The sequence below is a fragment of the Heloderma suspectum genome, chromosome 4, assembly GCF_057233095.1.
Source record: "Heloderma suspectum isolate Gila_16-S chromosome 4, 16-S_ref, whole genome shotgun sequence".
Lineage (NCBI taxonomy): Eukaryota > Metazoa > Chordata > Lepidosauria > Squamata > Helodermatidae > Heloderma > Heloderma suspectum.
The window spans coordinates 140,798,994-140,815,823 of NC_139461.1; the positions used below are offsets into that span (position 1 = coordinate 140,798,994).

The window sequence follows — 16,830 nt, forward strand, 5'->3', positions numbered from 1 at the left end:
AGACACCACGTTGGGAACCCCTGGGGTAGAGCAATGACTGGGTAGCATGGAGGAGACTGAGGGAGTCTGGAAAGCAGAGGTTGAGGCAAGGTGCTGGTAATGGAAAAACAGCTCTCTTCCACACGTTGACCCCGACCCCTGACCCCCCTCATCTCTGTCTTTTCCCATACTTCTCCCTTTCCCTCTAGGGGAAAATTGCCCTCACCCTACACAACTAGGCTTGAAAAAAAGCTCTCATTAGTGCAAATGGGTATTTCCCCCCTAAGCTTAGTTGCCACTCACATGATGATTTGGAGGACACAGAGACCCTTCCCTCCCCAACCGTGACTCCTCCCACTGAAAATCCCAACCATGCATGGCAATTAAGCATCAAAAAAACCTTCCATTGGCACAGATGGACACTCTTGGCTCTGGAAAAATAGATTCAGGACTCAGGCACCCTGGGCCGAGGCCTAGCAAAGCCCCTGCCTCACCTCCACATTCAAGAACAGGGTTTGGATATGCCCCAAGAGTTGGCCTTTCCTTATGTATTTTATGAATTAGTTAACTGTATAAAATTTTCCCACTGAAAAATATTGGATTTGAGGCAATATGGAGGCGGTCTCTAGTGTTTACCAATGATGGCTCATTTCCATTCAAGTCAACACTGACTTCCACAGTCATCAAGAGACGAACATGCCAGTATGAAACAGCCTATCATTACTATATGTTTAGAATGTATAAGATGCACGGTCCTTTGTTGCTTAAAATTTAGGTACTCAATTCCCATGATTGTGAGCTCTGTCAGAACAGGTACTCTGCAAAACCTCAAGAGACCACATAAAAGATGAAAAACTTATTTCAAAGTCTTTACTGTACATTAACATAGTAAGACTGCAGAATAATTAAATGACAGATAAATATACAAAACTGAGAATGTTAGAAAGATTGTTCTTAAAGGCATCTTAAGCATCCCATGTACAATATCACAAATATTTCAGCTTATTCCTCAAGCCACAGAAACTTTTTTTTTTTTTTTTACTGTTTCAGCAGACTAAAGCATAACAAAAAAAAAAACCTATGCCCAAACCTTTACATTATCCAGGAAGAGACAACATGTTTATTCTACTTTTCCATTTTGTAAGTCACAGTGCATCAATAGGAGACAAAGCGTCCTCCCTGACCCCACCTAACTTTGTATAAGGCAGATAAGTTGAGTAATTCGAACAGTATCTTACAAAAAGCAACGCTGATAGCATTCAGCTCAACTATGGACCTGAAGTCACATTAAAGAGGAAATTGTTGGCTTCTTACTGGAAATCCTTAGAAAATCTTAATGGCTTCAGAAGTAGCACAGGTGAATAAGGTTCCATCCTGGCCAGGAAATACAAGATTTAATAAATGCTTCTGTTGGATAGAATACCTTCATTCCTCTGGTTAAGTCAAATATTGTCACAATAGCCTATTGGCAGTGTCTAGACAAGAATGCTGGACAACTAAGAATGTAATTAAGGAGAAGGATCTTCACCCCGAATAGCTTTGTACTTGGCCATGTCCTCTGGGAACACTTTAGTCAGCTCTTGAATCAATAGGCTTTTGAATTTCTAAAAAAAAAGAAAATAAAAATGTCACGTAAGAGAACTGGGCTTCAATTAGAGGTGGAAATAACAGAACCTGACAGTATCATTATCATTATTATCATTATCAACATCATCATCAATTTGATTTGTATACTGTCTTTCTACCAAAAAATGGCACTCAAGGCAGTTTAGGGAGCAATCCTATGCAGATTACTGGCAGCCATCAAACTTGGAGGCTGCCGAGTATCCAATGCAGGGCAGGAATAGTGGAAGCCACTGCAGCTGCCCCAGTCTCCAACCATTCCCCAGGAATGCTGCCTTTCCCCACCTCTGTGCTCCATTTTCCGAGTGTGGAGAGACAGCCGGCATGGTTCTCTCCAAACCAGGTACGAGGAGGTGGGGAGCGCGGCTTCTTGGCTCCAAGGTCAGAGCCCTGTCTTAAACAATTAAAATTGATTAAAACAATAAAATACATTAAAATGAAAACCTAACAATTATAGGGGATTTTTTTTTTAAATTAAGAATTAAAAACAGCATCCAAGCCAACAGACCCACTTTCAGGCCAAAGGCCTTCTTGAATAAAGCGGACTTTGCCTGCGGGCAGAAGAACACCAGAAAGGAACTGAACCTAACCTCCCTTGGAGTCCATGGTCTGGCAGTAGCCACTGAAAAGGCCCTATCTCGGGTCATCACCAAACATGCCTCTGAAGATGGTGGTCTCGAAGAAGGGCCTCTCCAGAAGATCTGGAGAAACAGGCAGGCTCATATGGGAAAGGGTGGTCTTTCACGTAACCTAGTCCCAAGCCATATAGAGCATTATAGGTCATAACCAGCACTTTGAATTCTGCCCAGAACAAGACCGGAAGGCAGCGAAGCCTTCTAACCAGGGAGCCATGTGTAGGGATGTTGGAGAAATCCGCAACAGATTCAAATCAGTTCAGATTTCTATGAATCCGACCTGTGCATTCTGCAGTGGACTGGCTTTTTCCAAATCAAGCAGATCCCACAGACCAGTTTTTCACTTTTGTGCATTAGTACAAGTGCGCATCAGCCAAGTAGAACAAAATCTGGTAAAAACAATCCAGTTCCATCAATGAGCAGGTGACAGAATGAAAGACAGCTGATAATCTGCGAAACACAGACAGAACGGATTTAACAAAATCCGTACATCCCAAGTCACATGTTCCCTGTAACGAGTCCCAGTCAACAGTCTGGCCACAGCATTCTAGACCAGCTGAAGTTTCTGAACAGTACTAGCAGTAGCATCATTTGAACAAGCAAGATGACCTCATTTTAGTCTCACTAGATCAGGGATGGGCAACCAGGAGGCAGCCACTGGAGGCCAACTGTGGGTTCCCACCTCCCATACTGAGGTGGCTTGACTGGGCTGGGGAAGAGGGCACACAGGAACGACTCTTCCTATGCACCCTCTTCCCCTGCTCAATAGCACTTCCAACAGTCCTGACTGTTCCAAGAGCCTGATTGAACTGGCAAAGGGAACATACAGGGGCAGTTATCCGTGCATACTCTCGTCCCCAGCACAATCAATCCCGATTCCGCCAGGATAACTGGGAGGTGGGGCAGGGAGAGGCTTCAGCCTCCCCCTCCCACAGTGATCCTATTCCTTGTGTATGTGTGCCCACATAACACATGTGCGTGTACAGCCCCCAACCCACCACCTGGCACCCTTGGGGCTGAAAATGTTGCCTGCCCCTGCACTAGACAGAAAATAAAGACTGTTCCAACTATGTACCATTAAGCAAACTACTAGCCTACATTATAGAATCTCAGGATTATTTCCTAATCTGGAAAATACAAGGAATATAATAGCTGAGATGCAAAAAGCTGCATTAGGAACATCTAGCGGTGCCTGTGATTTCCTGTTAACAACAGATTCCAGCTTCTACCCAACTATGTCATAAACTGCTTTGAGAACTCCTCTAGCTTCAAAAGAAACTTGTAGTAGCATAGGGAATTCTCTTTTGAGAAACAAAATCCAAAGAACCATGGGCCACACAGAACTAGTCATGGGGTTCTTTGGATCCTGGCCATCAGAACTATATACTGCAGGATTAGTCTTTATTTGCATCTTCAGATATGGCATTACTCCAATTTATATCCTACCCTTTAGTGTAAAACACACTCTCAGGGTGGTTTACAAAATAAAAACTAAATGACACAATAAAAAATACGAAGTGAACAGCAATTAAGAACAATTTGTCACAGATTTAAAGCCTGGGGAAATGCAAAAGTCTTCACTTGGTACAAAAAAGACAAAGTAGGCACTGGGCAAGCCTTCCTAAGCAGAGCCCATTGCATAAGCAAGGCACCACAACCAAAAAAGCCCTCTCTCCAATTGCCGCACTTCAGATGACAAGTATACCCACAAAAGCGTTTCATAAGATGATTTAGCAGGTGCTCTCATTGACTGATCCCAGTTAAAATAGTTGTATTTTGAACTAACTGCAGCTTCTGAATAGTCTTCAAAGGCAGTCTCACATATGAATTACAGTAGTCTAATCTGGAGGTTTAGGGCCGCGGTGGCTTAGTGGTTAAGACACTGAACTGCAGACTGGAAGGTCGGCAGGTCAGCAGTTCGAGACCCGAGTGCTGCGTGACGGAGTGAGCTCCCGTCTTCAGTCCCAGCTTCTGCCAACCTAGCAGTTCGAAAGCAAGAAATTGCAAGTAGATAAATAGGTACCGCCTCGGCGGGAAAGGTAACAGCGTTCCGTGCACCTCGGTGTTCAGTCATGCCGGCCACATGACCACGGAAGCGTCTTCGGACAGCGCTGGCTCTTCGGCTTAGAAACGGGGATGAGCACCGCACCCTAGAGTCGGACACGACTGGTTGGGGACACCTTTACCTTTTTTACCTTTAATCTGGAGGTTACCAGAGTATAGGTAGCAATGGCCAAGACCGCCCTGCCCAGAAGGGGTTGTAGCTGGTACACTAGCTTCAGGTGGTAGAAGGAGGTCCAAGCCACCAAGACCAGTTGAGTCTCCAGTGACAAAACTGGATCTAGACTCATCCCCAAACCATGGAACTTCATGGGGAGTGCAACCCCATCAGAACATATTGAATGCTACATCCCAGGTAGACAGATGGCTCAACAGCACTTCAGCCTTGTCTGGATTGAGCTTCAACTCTGAGCTTCAGCTTATTGGCCCTCATCCAGTCTATCGCCAATCCCAGAGTATGATTCAGCACTTCCTCATCTGAACTAGAGTTGGATGTCATTAAAATACTGGAGAGACCTCACTCCAGATCCCCAGATAACATCATTTAGCAACTTCAGGAAGATGTTCAAAATGACAGGGGACAAGACAGAACCCTGTTGGGGCTCTATAATAACCATGGGGCCAACTATCCCCCCAGCACCACCTTCTGGAATCAACCCTCCAGGTTGAAACTAAGCACATGAAATGCAGTGCCTCCAATTCACAACATGGAGAGCCTATTCAGAAGCCTATCATGGTAATAAAGGCTACAAATATGTACAGATAACTGCAGTGATTTCACAGTAACTGGGAAACATACTACTCTAACCTGGATATATTTTAGCATACTCCAAGAAAGAAAGAAACATGATATTAGTTGTTAGTGCTTTCAAGTAACAATTCTCATTTCCTGAACAGTTTAAGTAGCACTAACACCTGGAATGCATGAAAGATTAACCAAGATTAATCTCATTAATTATACCTGTACATTTGTCCATAAACATTCATACATGTTGCTTGCAGGGCCAACATCAAGCTATATTCTGGAGTTATATTTTGGCATGGTAATAGATATGCCACATCCCAATTACTTATGTACACACTGAGCAATAGGTCATCAGCACAAGAAAGAAGGTATGACAACAGAACTACTTGCAGAACCAGGGCACTATGGATGTATCCAATATTAGCCCTACTTGGAGCAGACTCATGGAAATGAATGGGTTTTAAGTTAGTCATGACTAACTTCATTTCAATGGGTCTACTCTAAGTAGAAATAACACTGGACACAAATGTACAAGCTAGCTGCAACTGACAGACCACGGAATGTTAAATACAAAGTGTTGAATACTTGTCACAAAATTTATAAATAATTATAAATCATGAAGACGTTCCACACAGACTATGCTATATAAAGTCTGATACCTTTACTGCCTTCAAAGCCCCTTTAATGTGATCACTATTATTAAGGAATAAAGTTTTTGGAAGATATACTTGCATCTTACCTTCATGGTATCAATTTTGCCTTTCACCTGTTCATTTTTAGCTAGAGCCCTTTCCAAACACTCCTTAGTATAGAGCTGGGGATTGCGACCTTGATCTATATATCTGAAGAAATAAATGTTGTAAGTCAGATTTGGCAGTGAGGTTCACATACTCTGTAAAACACACACACACCAAATATCCATATCACTTTCTGAAATACACACCAGAATATGTCTTTGATCTGCAGTTAAGAACATGTTGGCTGACATGTTCTTATATCCGCACTGAGCATTTGATTGTACATACAAACTGCTATAACAACCACCACTGAGTGAGCCAACTCTTGGCATCCAGAAACAAGTAAATGCTGGAAGCAGAACTTTCAAAGAGGATAAAACAGAATGAGACAGTTGCCAGAAGTATATCTAGGGTCAAATGAAAGAATAACTAGGGAAGGCCATTCTATTAGCAGCCTTCCCAAACCTAATGCGCTCCAGATGTGTTGCAATTATAACTCCCACCAGCACTGGCTGTGGGCAATTGGATTAGTCCAACACATTTGGAGAGCACCAGATTGGGGAAGGCTGCTCTGTATGATGCTTCTTAAAACCAGAACAGTTTAGTATCAATTACACCGTGGAGTATAAAAATTGACATGCACACACACCAGTCCTCACTAAAAAGAGGTGCAAGATGGTTATTCTATGAACAGTACCAACAGGCACTTAAAGCTAGATATTAGCAGTAAGGTTGAGATGTTAAGTACTTACTCAAAAACCTCCAAAGGCACACTGATATCATGAAGCTGCTGTCGGCATTTGTCAATATCTTGCAAGCCTGTAACCATAAAATTCCTGGGAAGAAAGATTTTTTATTCACGAGTCAATGAAGTCAGTAATATCAGACAACCTGCACAAGTTTGTGTCCCTATGGGTATTTTTTTAACCTTTAATGGAGAGTATGCTCCATCAAGTAAAAAGAGTAGATAATAATTTTGGTCTACCCCATGAACTTGGGGCCATGAAGAGTCGGACACGACTTAACGACTGAAAAACAACCCCATGAACTGTCCCCAGATTTTTTATTTTTTTTTAAAAGATAAGTCACCCAACAGAAGCTCTCAAAACAAAGGGAACAATTACAGGAAAATCAAGGTTTGGAGCATATCTTCTCCAGTTTCCTTAAAATCCAAAAGGAATTACTAGCTTAAGACAGCAATCCTATGCATGTTTAGACAGAAAAAGTCCTATAACTCCTGGCTGGCGCACGCTGGGAGTTGTAGGACTTTTTTCTTTCTTTCTAAACATGCATAGGATTGCACCCTAAGTGACTATTTAAGATTAGACAAATTCATGAACAGAGTTTCTAGTACCATGGAAGGACATTTCAATATTTCAGTATCTATTTGTCATAATAGCAATGGAACCTCCATGTTCAGATACATAAACCTCGTTGAGACTATGCAGAGAATTTGTCTCTTCAAAGCACAGTACTGGGCTAGGTGGGCCATTGGTCCAGTTCAGAAAAACTACTTCACAAATGTGGATATGGAAGTAAGTCACAATAAGCAGCCACAATCTAAGATGTGCACAGAATGATTGGGTAGACTAAAGCATTTCAGAACACATCACGTCCAGGCTTCACAACTTCAGCATCATATATTTGAATGATCCACCACATTTTCTGTATCAGAAAGAAAAGATTAATATAGCCTTCTCCATGATGTACAAGTATACATCTTGGAGAACTCTTACAATTGTCATTATTCAACTACATAATATTGTGCAGAGCCAGTACCTGAACTTGCTTATTTCCCCTCTTCCCTCCAATATCCTTTTGTATCTTGTCATATAGATTGCCAGCCATTTTTTTAAATAGCAAGGCATCTTGAGCGCATTGGCAGAAAAGCAGTGTACAAGTGCAGTAAATAAAACCATATCCAGATAATAAAAGGTGTTACTGTTTTACAGAGGGTACATCTACTATTTTAATCTGCCCAGCATGTAGAACAACTTTCACAGAATCATAGGGTTGGAAGGGGGCTATAAGACCATCAAGTCCAAGCCCCTGCTCAATGCAGGTACAGTTGCAATCAAAATTATTCAACCCCCATTGCAAATCAGGTTTATTGTCAAAATGTACAGACTTTCAGCTGTTTGCAATGAACAAATCAAACAAAAGCAATTGAGATAGCTCAACACAATGAATGCTTCAAGTGGTTTCCCCAAATTCAACTGAAAATGTAACTTATAATGACTTCTCCAGTCTCAAAAGTATTCAACCCCCTGAATAGAATCCCTCACAACAGCACAAATATGCAAAACAGGTGTTGTCTCAAGCACACCTGATACAACTAATCAAGGACTTCATTAGTTGCACCAGGTGTGCTTGAGCTGGAACACATGAAATACCTGAACTGGCTAGGGGTTTGCTGAGTGTCACGTTTGACTGCATGTTAGAAATATGGCTATGTCAAAAGAATGGTCCAAAAAGTTAAGAGAAGAGATCATTGCCCTTCACAAACAAGGAACAGGATACAAAAAGATAGCGAAGGCACTGAATGTTCCTAGAGACACAGTTAGAAGCATAGTTCGCAAGTTCAAAGTTAAAGGAACAGTGGATACACTACCTGGACGGGGCAGAGAAAGGAAGCTATCACCGGCTGCAACCAGATTTCTGAGAAGGCAGGCTGAGAAAAACCCTCGAGTGACTGCAAAAGACCTACAGCAAGACTTGGTGGCAACAGGCACTGAGGTTTCAGTAAGCACAGTAAGGCACGTACTAAACACAGAAGATTTCCATGCCAGAACTCCAAGACGTACACCACTATTGACCCAAAAGCACAAGAAATGTAGGCTCCAATATGCTCAAAATCATATAAATAAGCCACAGAAGTTTTGGGATTCTGTTCTGTGGAGCGATGAAACAAAACTGGAACTTTTCGGCCCAATGGATCAGCAGTATGTCTGGAGAAAGAAGAATGAAGCATATGCTGAAAAGAACACTCTACCTACAGTTAAGCATGGTGGTGGCTTGGTGATGCTCTGGGGCTGCTTTGCATCCTCTGGCACTGGAAACCTACAGTGTGTGGAAGGCAAGATGGATTCAGTGACGTATCAGGAAATCCTAGGAGAAAATGTCATGCCATCTGTGAGGAAGCTGAAGCTTGGGCATCAGTGGACCTTCCAACAGGACAATGATCCCAAGCATACCTCAAACTCCATCAAGGCTTGGTTGCAGAAGTAGTCCTGGAAGATTCTACAGTGGCCATCACAGTCACCTGACTTGAACCCCATAGAAAATCTCCGGTGGGATTTGAAGAAGGCGGTTGCAGTATGCAAACCCAAGAATATTACTGAACTGGAGGCCATTGCTCATGAGCAATGGGCTAAGATTCCTCAGGAATGCTGCCAGAAGCTGGTGTCTGGCTATGCATCTCGTTTGCAGCAGGTCATAACAGCAAAAGGGTGCTCTACTAAGTACTAAAGATGCTTGCCATGAAGGGGTTGAATACTTTTGAGACTGGAGAAGTCATTATAAGTTGCATTTTCAGTTGAATTTGGGGAAACCACTTGAAGCATTCATTATGTTGAGCTATTTCAGTTACTTTTGTTTGATTTCTTCATTGCAAAAAGCTGAAAGTCTGTAAATTTTGACAATAAACCTGATTTGCAGTGGGGGTTGAATACTTTTGATTGCAGCTGTATCCAAGTCAAAGCATCCCTGACAAGTGGCTGTCCAGCCTCGTCTTAAATGCCTCCAGTGTGGGAGAGCCCACGACCTCCCCAGGTAATTAGTTCCATTGTCATATTGCTCTAACACTCAGGAAGTTTTTCCTGATGTTCAGCCGGAATCTGGCTTCCTGTCACTTGAGCCCATTATTCCGTGTCCTGCACTCTGGGATGATCGAGAAGAGATCCTGGCCTTCCTCTCTGTGACAACCTTTCAAGTACTTGAAGAGTGCTATCCTATCTCCCCTTAGTCTTTTCTCAAGGCTAAACATGCCCAGTTCTTTCAGTCTCTCCTCATAGGGCTTTGTTTCCAGTCCCCTGATCGTCTTTGTTGCCCTCCTCTGAACCCTCTTGTTTGTCTGCATCCTTCTTAAAGTGCGGTACCCAGAACTGGACACAGTACTCCAGATGAGGCCTAACCAGTGCTGAGTAGAGGGGAACTAGTCCTTCAAGGGATTTGGAAGCTATACTTCTATTAATGCAGCCCAAAATAGTATTTGCTTTTTTTGCAGCCATGTCACATTGTTGGCTCATATTCGGCTTGTGATTTACAACAATTCCAAGATCGTTCTCGTTTGTAGTATTGTTGAGCCAAGTACCCCCGCCCCCTTGAAAAGCATAGGGATTGACTTGCTAGATCAGAAGTAGCAGGAAGACAACATCACTTCTTAATCAACTTCCCCTAAGCCTCGCTAAAGTCAAGGGTGCTTAGAACATGGTGGAGGGCACCAGGTCGGGGAAGACTGGGCTAAGTCAATATTAGATCTCCAACAGTGACTAACAAGAACCACGACAGCTGTCCGTACATTGTCTCTTGAACCCTCCAGTGAAACCCTGAACAACTTTGTGTCACTTGCCAGGTATGCCATTTCGGCTACCTGCACAACACCGGGAATCACACACAATGCAGCTGTCTACTGAAGGGCAGGAGTCCCCTTCAACCTCCCCCCCACCCCGGAATCCCCTGCCCCCGCTTCCTCGCCAGCCCCGCCCGCTCCCAGGCGAGCACCGCGGTGGACCTTTTCGGAGGACGATGGTTTGGGGGCCGGGGGGGAGCTTGCGAAGAGGAGGACTACGGAAGAGACGCTCACAGCTTCTGGTTGAGGCCTGCCTGGCTGCTGGGCTGGAAGTCGCTGACGATGATGCCCAGCTGCCGGATGTTCTCCACGAACTTCTCCAGGTGCTCCTCCAGGGAGTCGAACTTCTCCGCCATCGCCCCGAGCCCTCCGTCGGCAAGCAGGGAAGCCCAGCGCGGCCGCCCGCCGCTGTCTCAAGGCCCCCTCGGTACCTCCGTTGCTAAAGCCGCCGCCATGGAGGCCAGCAGCTTCCGCTTCCGGCTCAAGGCCCGCCTTCTCTCCTACCCGTTGAAACATGATTCCCTCAGAGGACTGGACAGCAGCTCTGCTCCAGACTCCGCCCCACAGTAGGCGGGGGGGGGGGAACCTCTGAAGGTACCCTCCTGCGCGTGCGCACTCAGGCCTGCTGTCTTCTTTGACGGGCGCTTGACTTTTTGAGGAGGGGGCGGGGCCGCCGCTATTAGGAGCGTCGTCGTCGTGCGTGTCCAGCGGAACCCCCGCCGGATCCCGCTCGCGGGAGCAAGCGGGGCTCCTTCGCTTTGGGGCGCCTGTGCGGCTGCCACCCGCTTCCCGCTGAACGCCACCCTTTCCCGCGGAGCAGACTCTGCTTCGTCGGACGCGTGGCGCGACCTGGCAGGCACGGGGCGGGGATGCTCTTTTTGCACGGTGCCTCCCCCCGACCGACCTCCGCTGTTCCGCCCGCCCACCAGCGCTTGCCCTTTGAAGGGTGATGCTTTCTAAGCCTCGTGAAGGGGACGCTGGTCCGCAAAAGCTCATGCCACGGTAAATTTGTGACGGTGCAGTCCTACGCCCGTCTACTCAAGAGCAAGTCCCACTGAGTTCAGTGGGCCTCACCCCCAGGAACGAGGGCATCGGATCGCAGCATTAGTCTTGGAGGTGCCACAAGGCCCTTTGTTATTTTTCTACAACAGCCTTAACACAGCTACCCCTCTGGCTACTGCCGTGCTTTGTTTCAGTTGTGATTAAATATACGTGCGCGCGCCGCGCGGGCTTCTTATTCTAAATGAAGCGCAATTATTAATTCTCTCAGGATGTGTCCCTAATAGGGCCAGTGTGGTGTAGTGGCAAGAGTGCTGGACTAGGAGCTGGGAGATCCGGGTTCTAGTCCCCACTCAGCCATGGAAGCTCACTGGGTGACTTTGGGCCAGTCACACACTCTCAGCCCAACCCACCTCACAGGGTTGTTGTTGTGAGGATAAAATGGAGAGGAGAAGGATAATGTAAGCCGCCTTGGGTTCCTTGCAAGAGGAAAAAAGGCGGGGTATAAATGCAATAAATAAATAAATAATAGGGCTGCACAGTTGTGATTATGTGTTTTAGGTAAGACTTGGAACCATTTGCTTCAGAGGAGTGACTGTGTCTCAGCATGGAAGACAATGGCTTTACTGTAGCGGCCAGATTCGATGCATGTTGACTCAAAAGTAAGTCTGACTCCAAATGAGGTTCAGTAAACCTTTATCCCTGAGACGTTTGCCTAGGAACGCAGCCTAGGACGGCAATCCTATGCACGCTTACCTGAGAGTAAGCTCCACTGGATTCAGCTGGACTTACTTCTGAGTAAGGCTGTAAGGAGCAACAACTAACAGCAATCTCATACTTGAGATCTGCGAGGTGAGGGACTGGGAGAGCAATCCTATGTCCCCTAGACAGTGTCTGAGGGACATACAGTTGTTCGCTTTCCTGGTTCTGAGCTCAGAGACAGGGCTCTAAGTTCGGAGCCAGGAAACTACACTCCTCACCCCTTCCCTTTTGTAGCTGGTTCGGACATGCCAGCTAGCTCTCCACGCACAAAAATTGGAGTGCAGAGACAGGGAAAAGGGGGCATTCCCTGGGGCAGAGAGGGGAGCAGACCTCAGTGGCAGCCATATGACAAATCCTAGCCCACCTAGCTTAAATGCAGAGCAAAAGACACAACATGCCTCCCACTCTGCATAGGATTGGAGGTGCCTTCAAGATTGGAGGGCTACAAGTAGCCTGTGCAGATCCCATAGGACTGCGCCCTAAAGGATTTGGCAGAAGCCCCACTACACCAGCAGAATGCAAGGCATGCTGCTGCCAAGACAAATATGCTGGTGAAATACCTCAGGTACCCCGAGTTAAGGGATCATGTGCTTCTGCTGCTGACAATTGCTCATTGCTCTCCATCAGTGTGCAGTGGCTCCATCAAGGAAGGGCTTTGGGGCAGATGTCCAAGGCTCCAATAAGCTGAATGAACAGGAGGGCCTCCAATGGCCGGCTTACCACATTTTGAAGTAAGGGAAGTAATACATGTTACCATCTGAAGAGGGCAGTCCCGTGAGACTTTTAAGAGAGCAATACTAAGGTCCTTGGAAGGCATCCCAAGGACCATAGGATTGTTCGGAGTCCCCCCTCCAAGGCCATAGACACTGCTATGACTTTGGAAGTGGGACTCCAGAATCTGATCCCACCTCCCTCCCCCATCCCCTCGCAGCATTATGAGGTCATAAAAGTGGCCTTGAAGGAGCTCAGAGAGGTCTCAAAGGGGGTATTGCAGTGGGGAGAGGGCAGAGTACAATAAATCCTATGGCCTCTCCAATCCCTCCAGTATGCCTCTGCTAGAGGCCCGTCTGGGGGGCAGGGGTGGAGAGGTGAAAATCGCCTCCATCACTCCTCCCGCCCGTCAGCAGCAACCCAGCAGGGCATTGGATTGGGGGTTTCCGTCTAACGAGGGTGAAACTGTCTGTGTCTTCCCTTGCTCTCCACAGGTTACTGTCCCACAGGTACAGGACCCATCCTGAGCCCTGTTCTGTGCAGTCTGTGAGGGAGGCCCACCCCATGACCAGCAGCAGTGGCCAGGAGCAAGAGAACTCAAATATCTGCTTGGAGGGATGCCAGGGGACATGCCATAGCAGGGTCATTCCTGACTGCTAGTGGAGCTGATTAATTGGGAGTGCTCTGTGTTGTGTGTGTTGTGATGTAGGGTTGTGTCCTCATTGTTGTGAGTTCATTGACTCCCTCCGTGTGGATGTTTTTGGTGGCACAAGCCCTGATTGGTGGGCTGTGGTTGAGTTACCAAGAACATTGGAGGTATATCTGCCGTTTGTATGCCATTTGTGTCTTTCCTGGTGTTGTGTTTTTCCTCTCCCCTCCATGTACAAGATATGTTAGTCATCCCACCAGTATAGCAGCAACGTATCTCTCTCTATGCACTCTTGATGTAATGAGTATATAGCATGGTGCTGCCCAAGATATGTCAGGGCCATACCTCAGTGGTAGGGCACATGGCTTGAATGCAGAAGGTCCCAGGTTCAATTCCTGGCATTTTCAGGTAGGGCTAGGAAAGAATCTTGCCTGAAATCCTGGAGAGCTGCTGCCAGTCACTGTAGACCAGGAGTGGGCAATTTGTGGCCCTTCAGATTTTTGACCTACAACTCCCACCAGCCCTAGCCTGCTTAGCCAATGGTGAGAAATCATAGGAGTTGTAGGCCAAAAAAATCTGGAGGGCCACAAGTTGCCCACCCCTGCTGTAGACAAGATTGACCAATGGTCTCACTTGGTACAAGGCAGCTTCCTGTGTTCTCAACCTAATGCTAGCAACAGGAGCAGCAACTGAGAACCTGTGTTCTTTTGTTGCTCTCACTGGGAATGAGATTTCATGACCCTATATAATATGATGTAAATCAGAAATAAAACTATATTAGGCAAAAGAGACTCCAAGACTGTGCAATGTGTTATTTTACATACCAACAGGGGAAACATTTTTAGAGGAGGAAGGTACAATATTATTTATTTTGACAAAAGTTAATTGGTGCAAAAATAAATTTAATAGTTTTAATAAAATGTGCCTTGTTTGGCATGGTGTTGATGCTGGTATCACATGGCCTTCAACATTTCACAGATGAAAATAGGGCATACTTGTAGCATTCCTATACTCATTCTAAGGATCACTGCCTGAATCTCTCTACTCCAGCCTTCCCCAGCCTGGTGCCCTCCAGATGTTTTGGACTACTCCATCTGCTGTGTGCTGTGTTCATTTACTCTGCAGCACCCTGTCTTGCACTGTTAGAAAAATCAAGAACTGCACTTCTTTGTTTAGTTAAAGATCCAGGGCTGCCTGTTATCAACCGTTCTGAGCAACCTGAAATGCCTGCTGTGGTTTTAAACAACTATAAGAAGGCAGAAATTCAACAAACACAGATTTTCCCAACAAGGAAATGCAATAATGGAGATTAATGGGGATGATGACAATGATGATATCTGTGCGTCTGTCATTTTGCAGAGTACAAGTAGCCACAGCCCTGCCCTGAGGAGCTCACAAGCTAAAGTTCAACACAGAAGAAGGAGAACAATGACTGACTGTTCAAAGTTGTTTTTAGTTATGTTGTTTGTGTGTGCTTTTATGTAAATGGCTTTTAAACTTTGTATATTGTATTTTAATGTTTTAACTTCTGTAAACTGCCCAGAGAGCTTCAGGTAGTATAGAAATTTAATAAATAATAACCATTTCAAATGTGCCTCAGCAGCATGGGAAATATGGCTGTGCGCTTTATAATATCTTATGTTCATGCATGCACATTTATATGTATGTGCTGGAAACTGAAGAATGACAAGTGTAGTAACTTTCATTCCCAACATTTTAATAAGGCACCCCCCCCAAAGGCAAAAATAGGGACAAAACAGGGGCAGTGATTTATCAGAGACCAGAAAATAGAGATCGACCCTAGTAAGTAGGGACAGCTGGTGTGTGTTACCAAGGGCTGGTTTCTGACACGTACTGGCCTCTTAGTCCAACAAAAACAGGATATATACCACAATAGGAAATTTTGACAAGCTGGCAAATCTGAAGTGGGAAGTTTCCATAACTGGAGACAACCATCTCTTTAGACCTTGAACCCTCAGTGGATGTTAGATCTTATGATGGAAGACAAGGGAGGAAACAGTTTTGAAGACTATTTCTTATGCCTAAAGACCACTTCACACAGAACATTACACAGTAACAAATCCATGTTGGTCACAGTTTGTGCACTCAACAGGAAGCTGCAGCCAACACACAGCAGCTATCTGATGAGAGTGCCAGAATGATATTTTCAAACAACTTTGTCACATTCACACTTCATATTTTTTAGGTGTATACTTAAAACTTTTCAGTGTACGCTCAAAATACTTAAGGTATGAAGAGGACTTCAGCCGCTCAGTTAAGGTGCAACTTCTCAAAACAAGTTAACTGCCCAGAATTGGTGTAATTGTGATGATATAACTACAAGAGAATTCTCTGTAACATTTTTATGTGTATAGAGCTTAGTCTTGTTTTTGTTATGCAACAAATTTGTGATTAATTATCAGCCCAGTACCTTCTGAAACCGAAGAAGTGCTGAGCTTGTAATAACATGCAAAAACAGCTCTGGACAACAGCAGAAAATATAAATCTTACGTCCTACCAATTGCAAGGACTTCAAGCCTGCCATATCTATCAAACAAATAACATTAATATTCAGGCGTACTTTATTTTCCTGAAGGTAAATCAATACTTTATAATAATTGGAATAATTTACAAATGCCAGGTGCTTATGATTTTACATTACTTCTTGATTTCCCCCCTTTTTCTATGAATAACTCAGGAGCACTTTATCTTTCCTGCTGCCTTTGTGCTGCTGATGTGTTTTTATTACTCTTTATTTTTAGAAGTTCTGTGTTTCTGCCATCTTTGCTTAATAAAAAGCAGGCAATATGTTTCCAGGGTTCTTTGTAATAAAGCTTTGCCAGTGCTTCATCAGAAGAGATTAGATCAGAAAATGTTCTTCATATTGTTGGAAGTCCAGTTTCTCCAATTCCAGAAGTTTCTTATATCAGGGAAGATTATATTTTCCCATGATGTGACAAAATCCTCTAGAATTTAATGCCAAGAAGCAAGATTTCCTGGCTTAGGGCCTCTTCCAGCATATGCTCCAATCTGTGCGCAGAAGCCTAGATGGACAAGGAACAACATGCGCAAACAGCCACTGCACATGTGGTTCTTCTCCCCAGTCCAGCAGTATGGTCGTGCCCTGTTTAAAACAGTAATTTTAATAATTGCACACATCAGCAATAATTGCACCAATCAGCTGCTTGCGTAAGGATGCAGGTGGGCTGGATTTAGTCCTCCCTGCTCCTCCCTCCCCACCAACAACTGATCGGCACAATATTGTGCTTCAGAGATGGCTCACCTGCACAATCCCAGCCACATGTGCACAGTTGGATCAGGGCCATAATGTTTTGCATTCACAACTATGTTTTATTTTG

General features: G+C 44.9%; 1 protein-coding gene and 1 long non-coding RNA gene across 3 annotated transcripts; one reads left to right on the forward strand and one right to left on the reverse strand.

Moving 5' to 3' along the window:
* Positions 1 to 834: 834 nt before the first annotated feature.
* MED10 (mediator complex subunit 10) lies at positions 835 to 11,877 on the reverse strand. Of its 2 annotated transcripts, XM_084850672.1 has the most exons (4): positions 10,585 to 10,828; positions 6,533 to 6,616; positions 5,783 to 5,885; positions 835 to 1,583 (listed from the first exon to the last, which is right to left on the reverse strand). In XM_084850672.1, the coding sequence occupies exons 1-4, from the start codon at positions 10,704 to 10,706 to the stop codon at positions 1,488 to 1,490; spliced, it is 405 nt and encodes a 134-aa protein (XP_084706798.1). In that variant the 5' UTR covers positions 10,707 to 10,828; the 3' UTR covers positions 835 to 1,487. The 2 variants fall into 2 exon arrangements, with proteins under 2 accessions (XP_084706798.1, XP_084706797.1); XM_084850671.1 differs by lacking the exons at positions 5,783 to 5,885; positions 6,533 to 6,616 and having other exon boundaries at positions 10,585 to 11,877.
* LOC146347459 (uncharacterized) lies at positions 11,006 to 15,065 on the forward strand. Its single transcript, XR_014790308.1, has 4 exons — positions 11,006 to 11,352; positions 11,911 to 12,011; positions 13,317 to 13,927; positions 14,054 to 15,065. It is a non-coding gene; the product is annotated as an uncharacterized LOC146347459 (long non-coding RNA).
* The last annotated feature ends 1,765 nt before the right edge of the window (positions 15,066 to 16,830 follow it).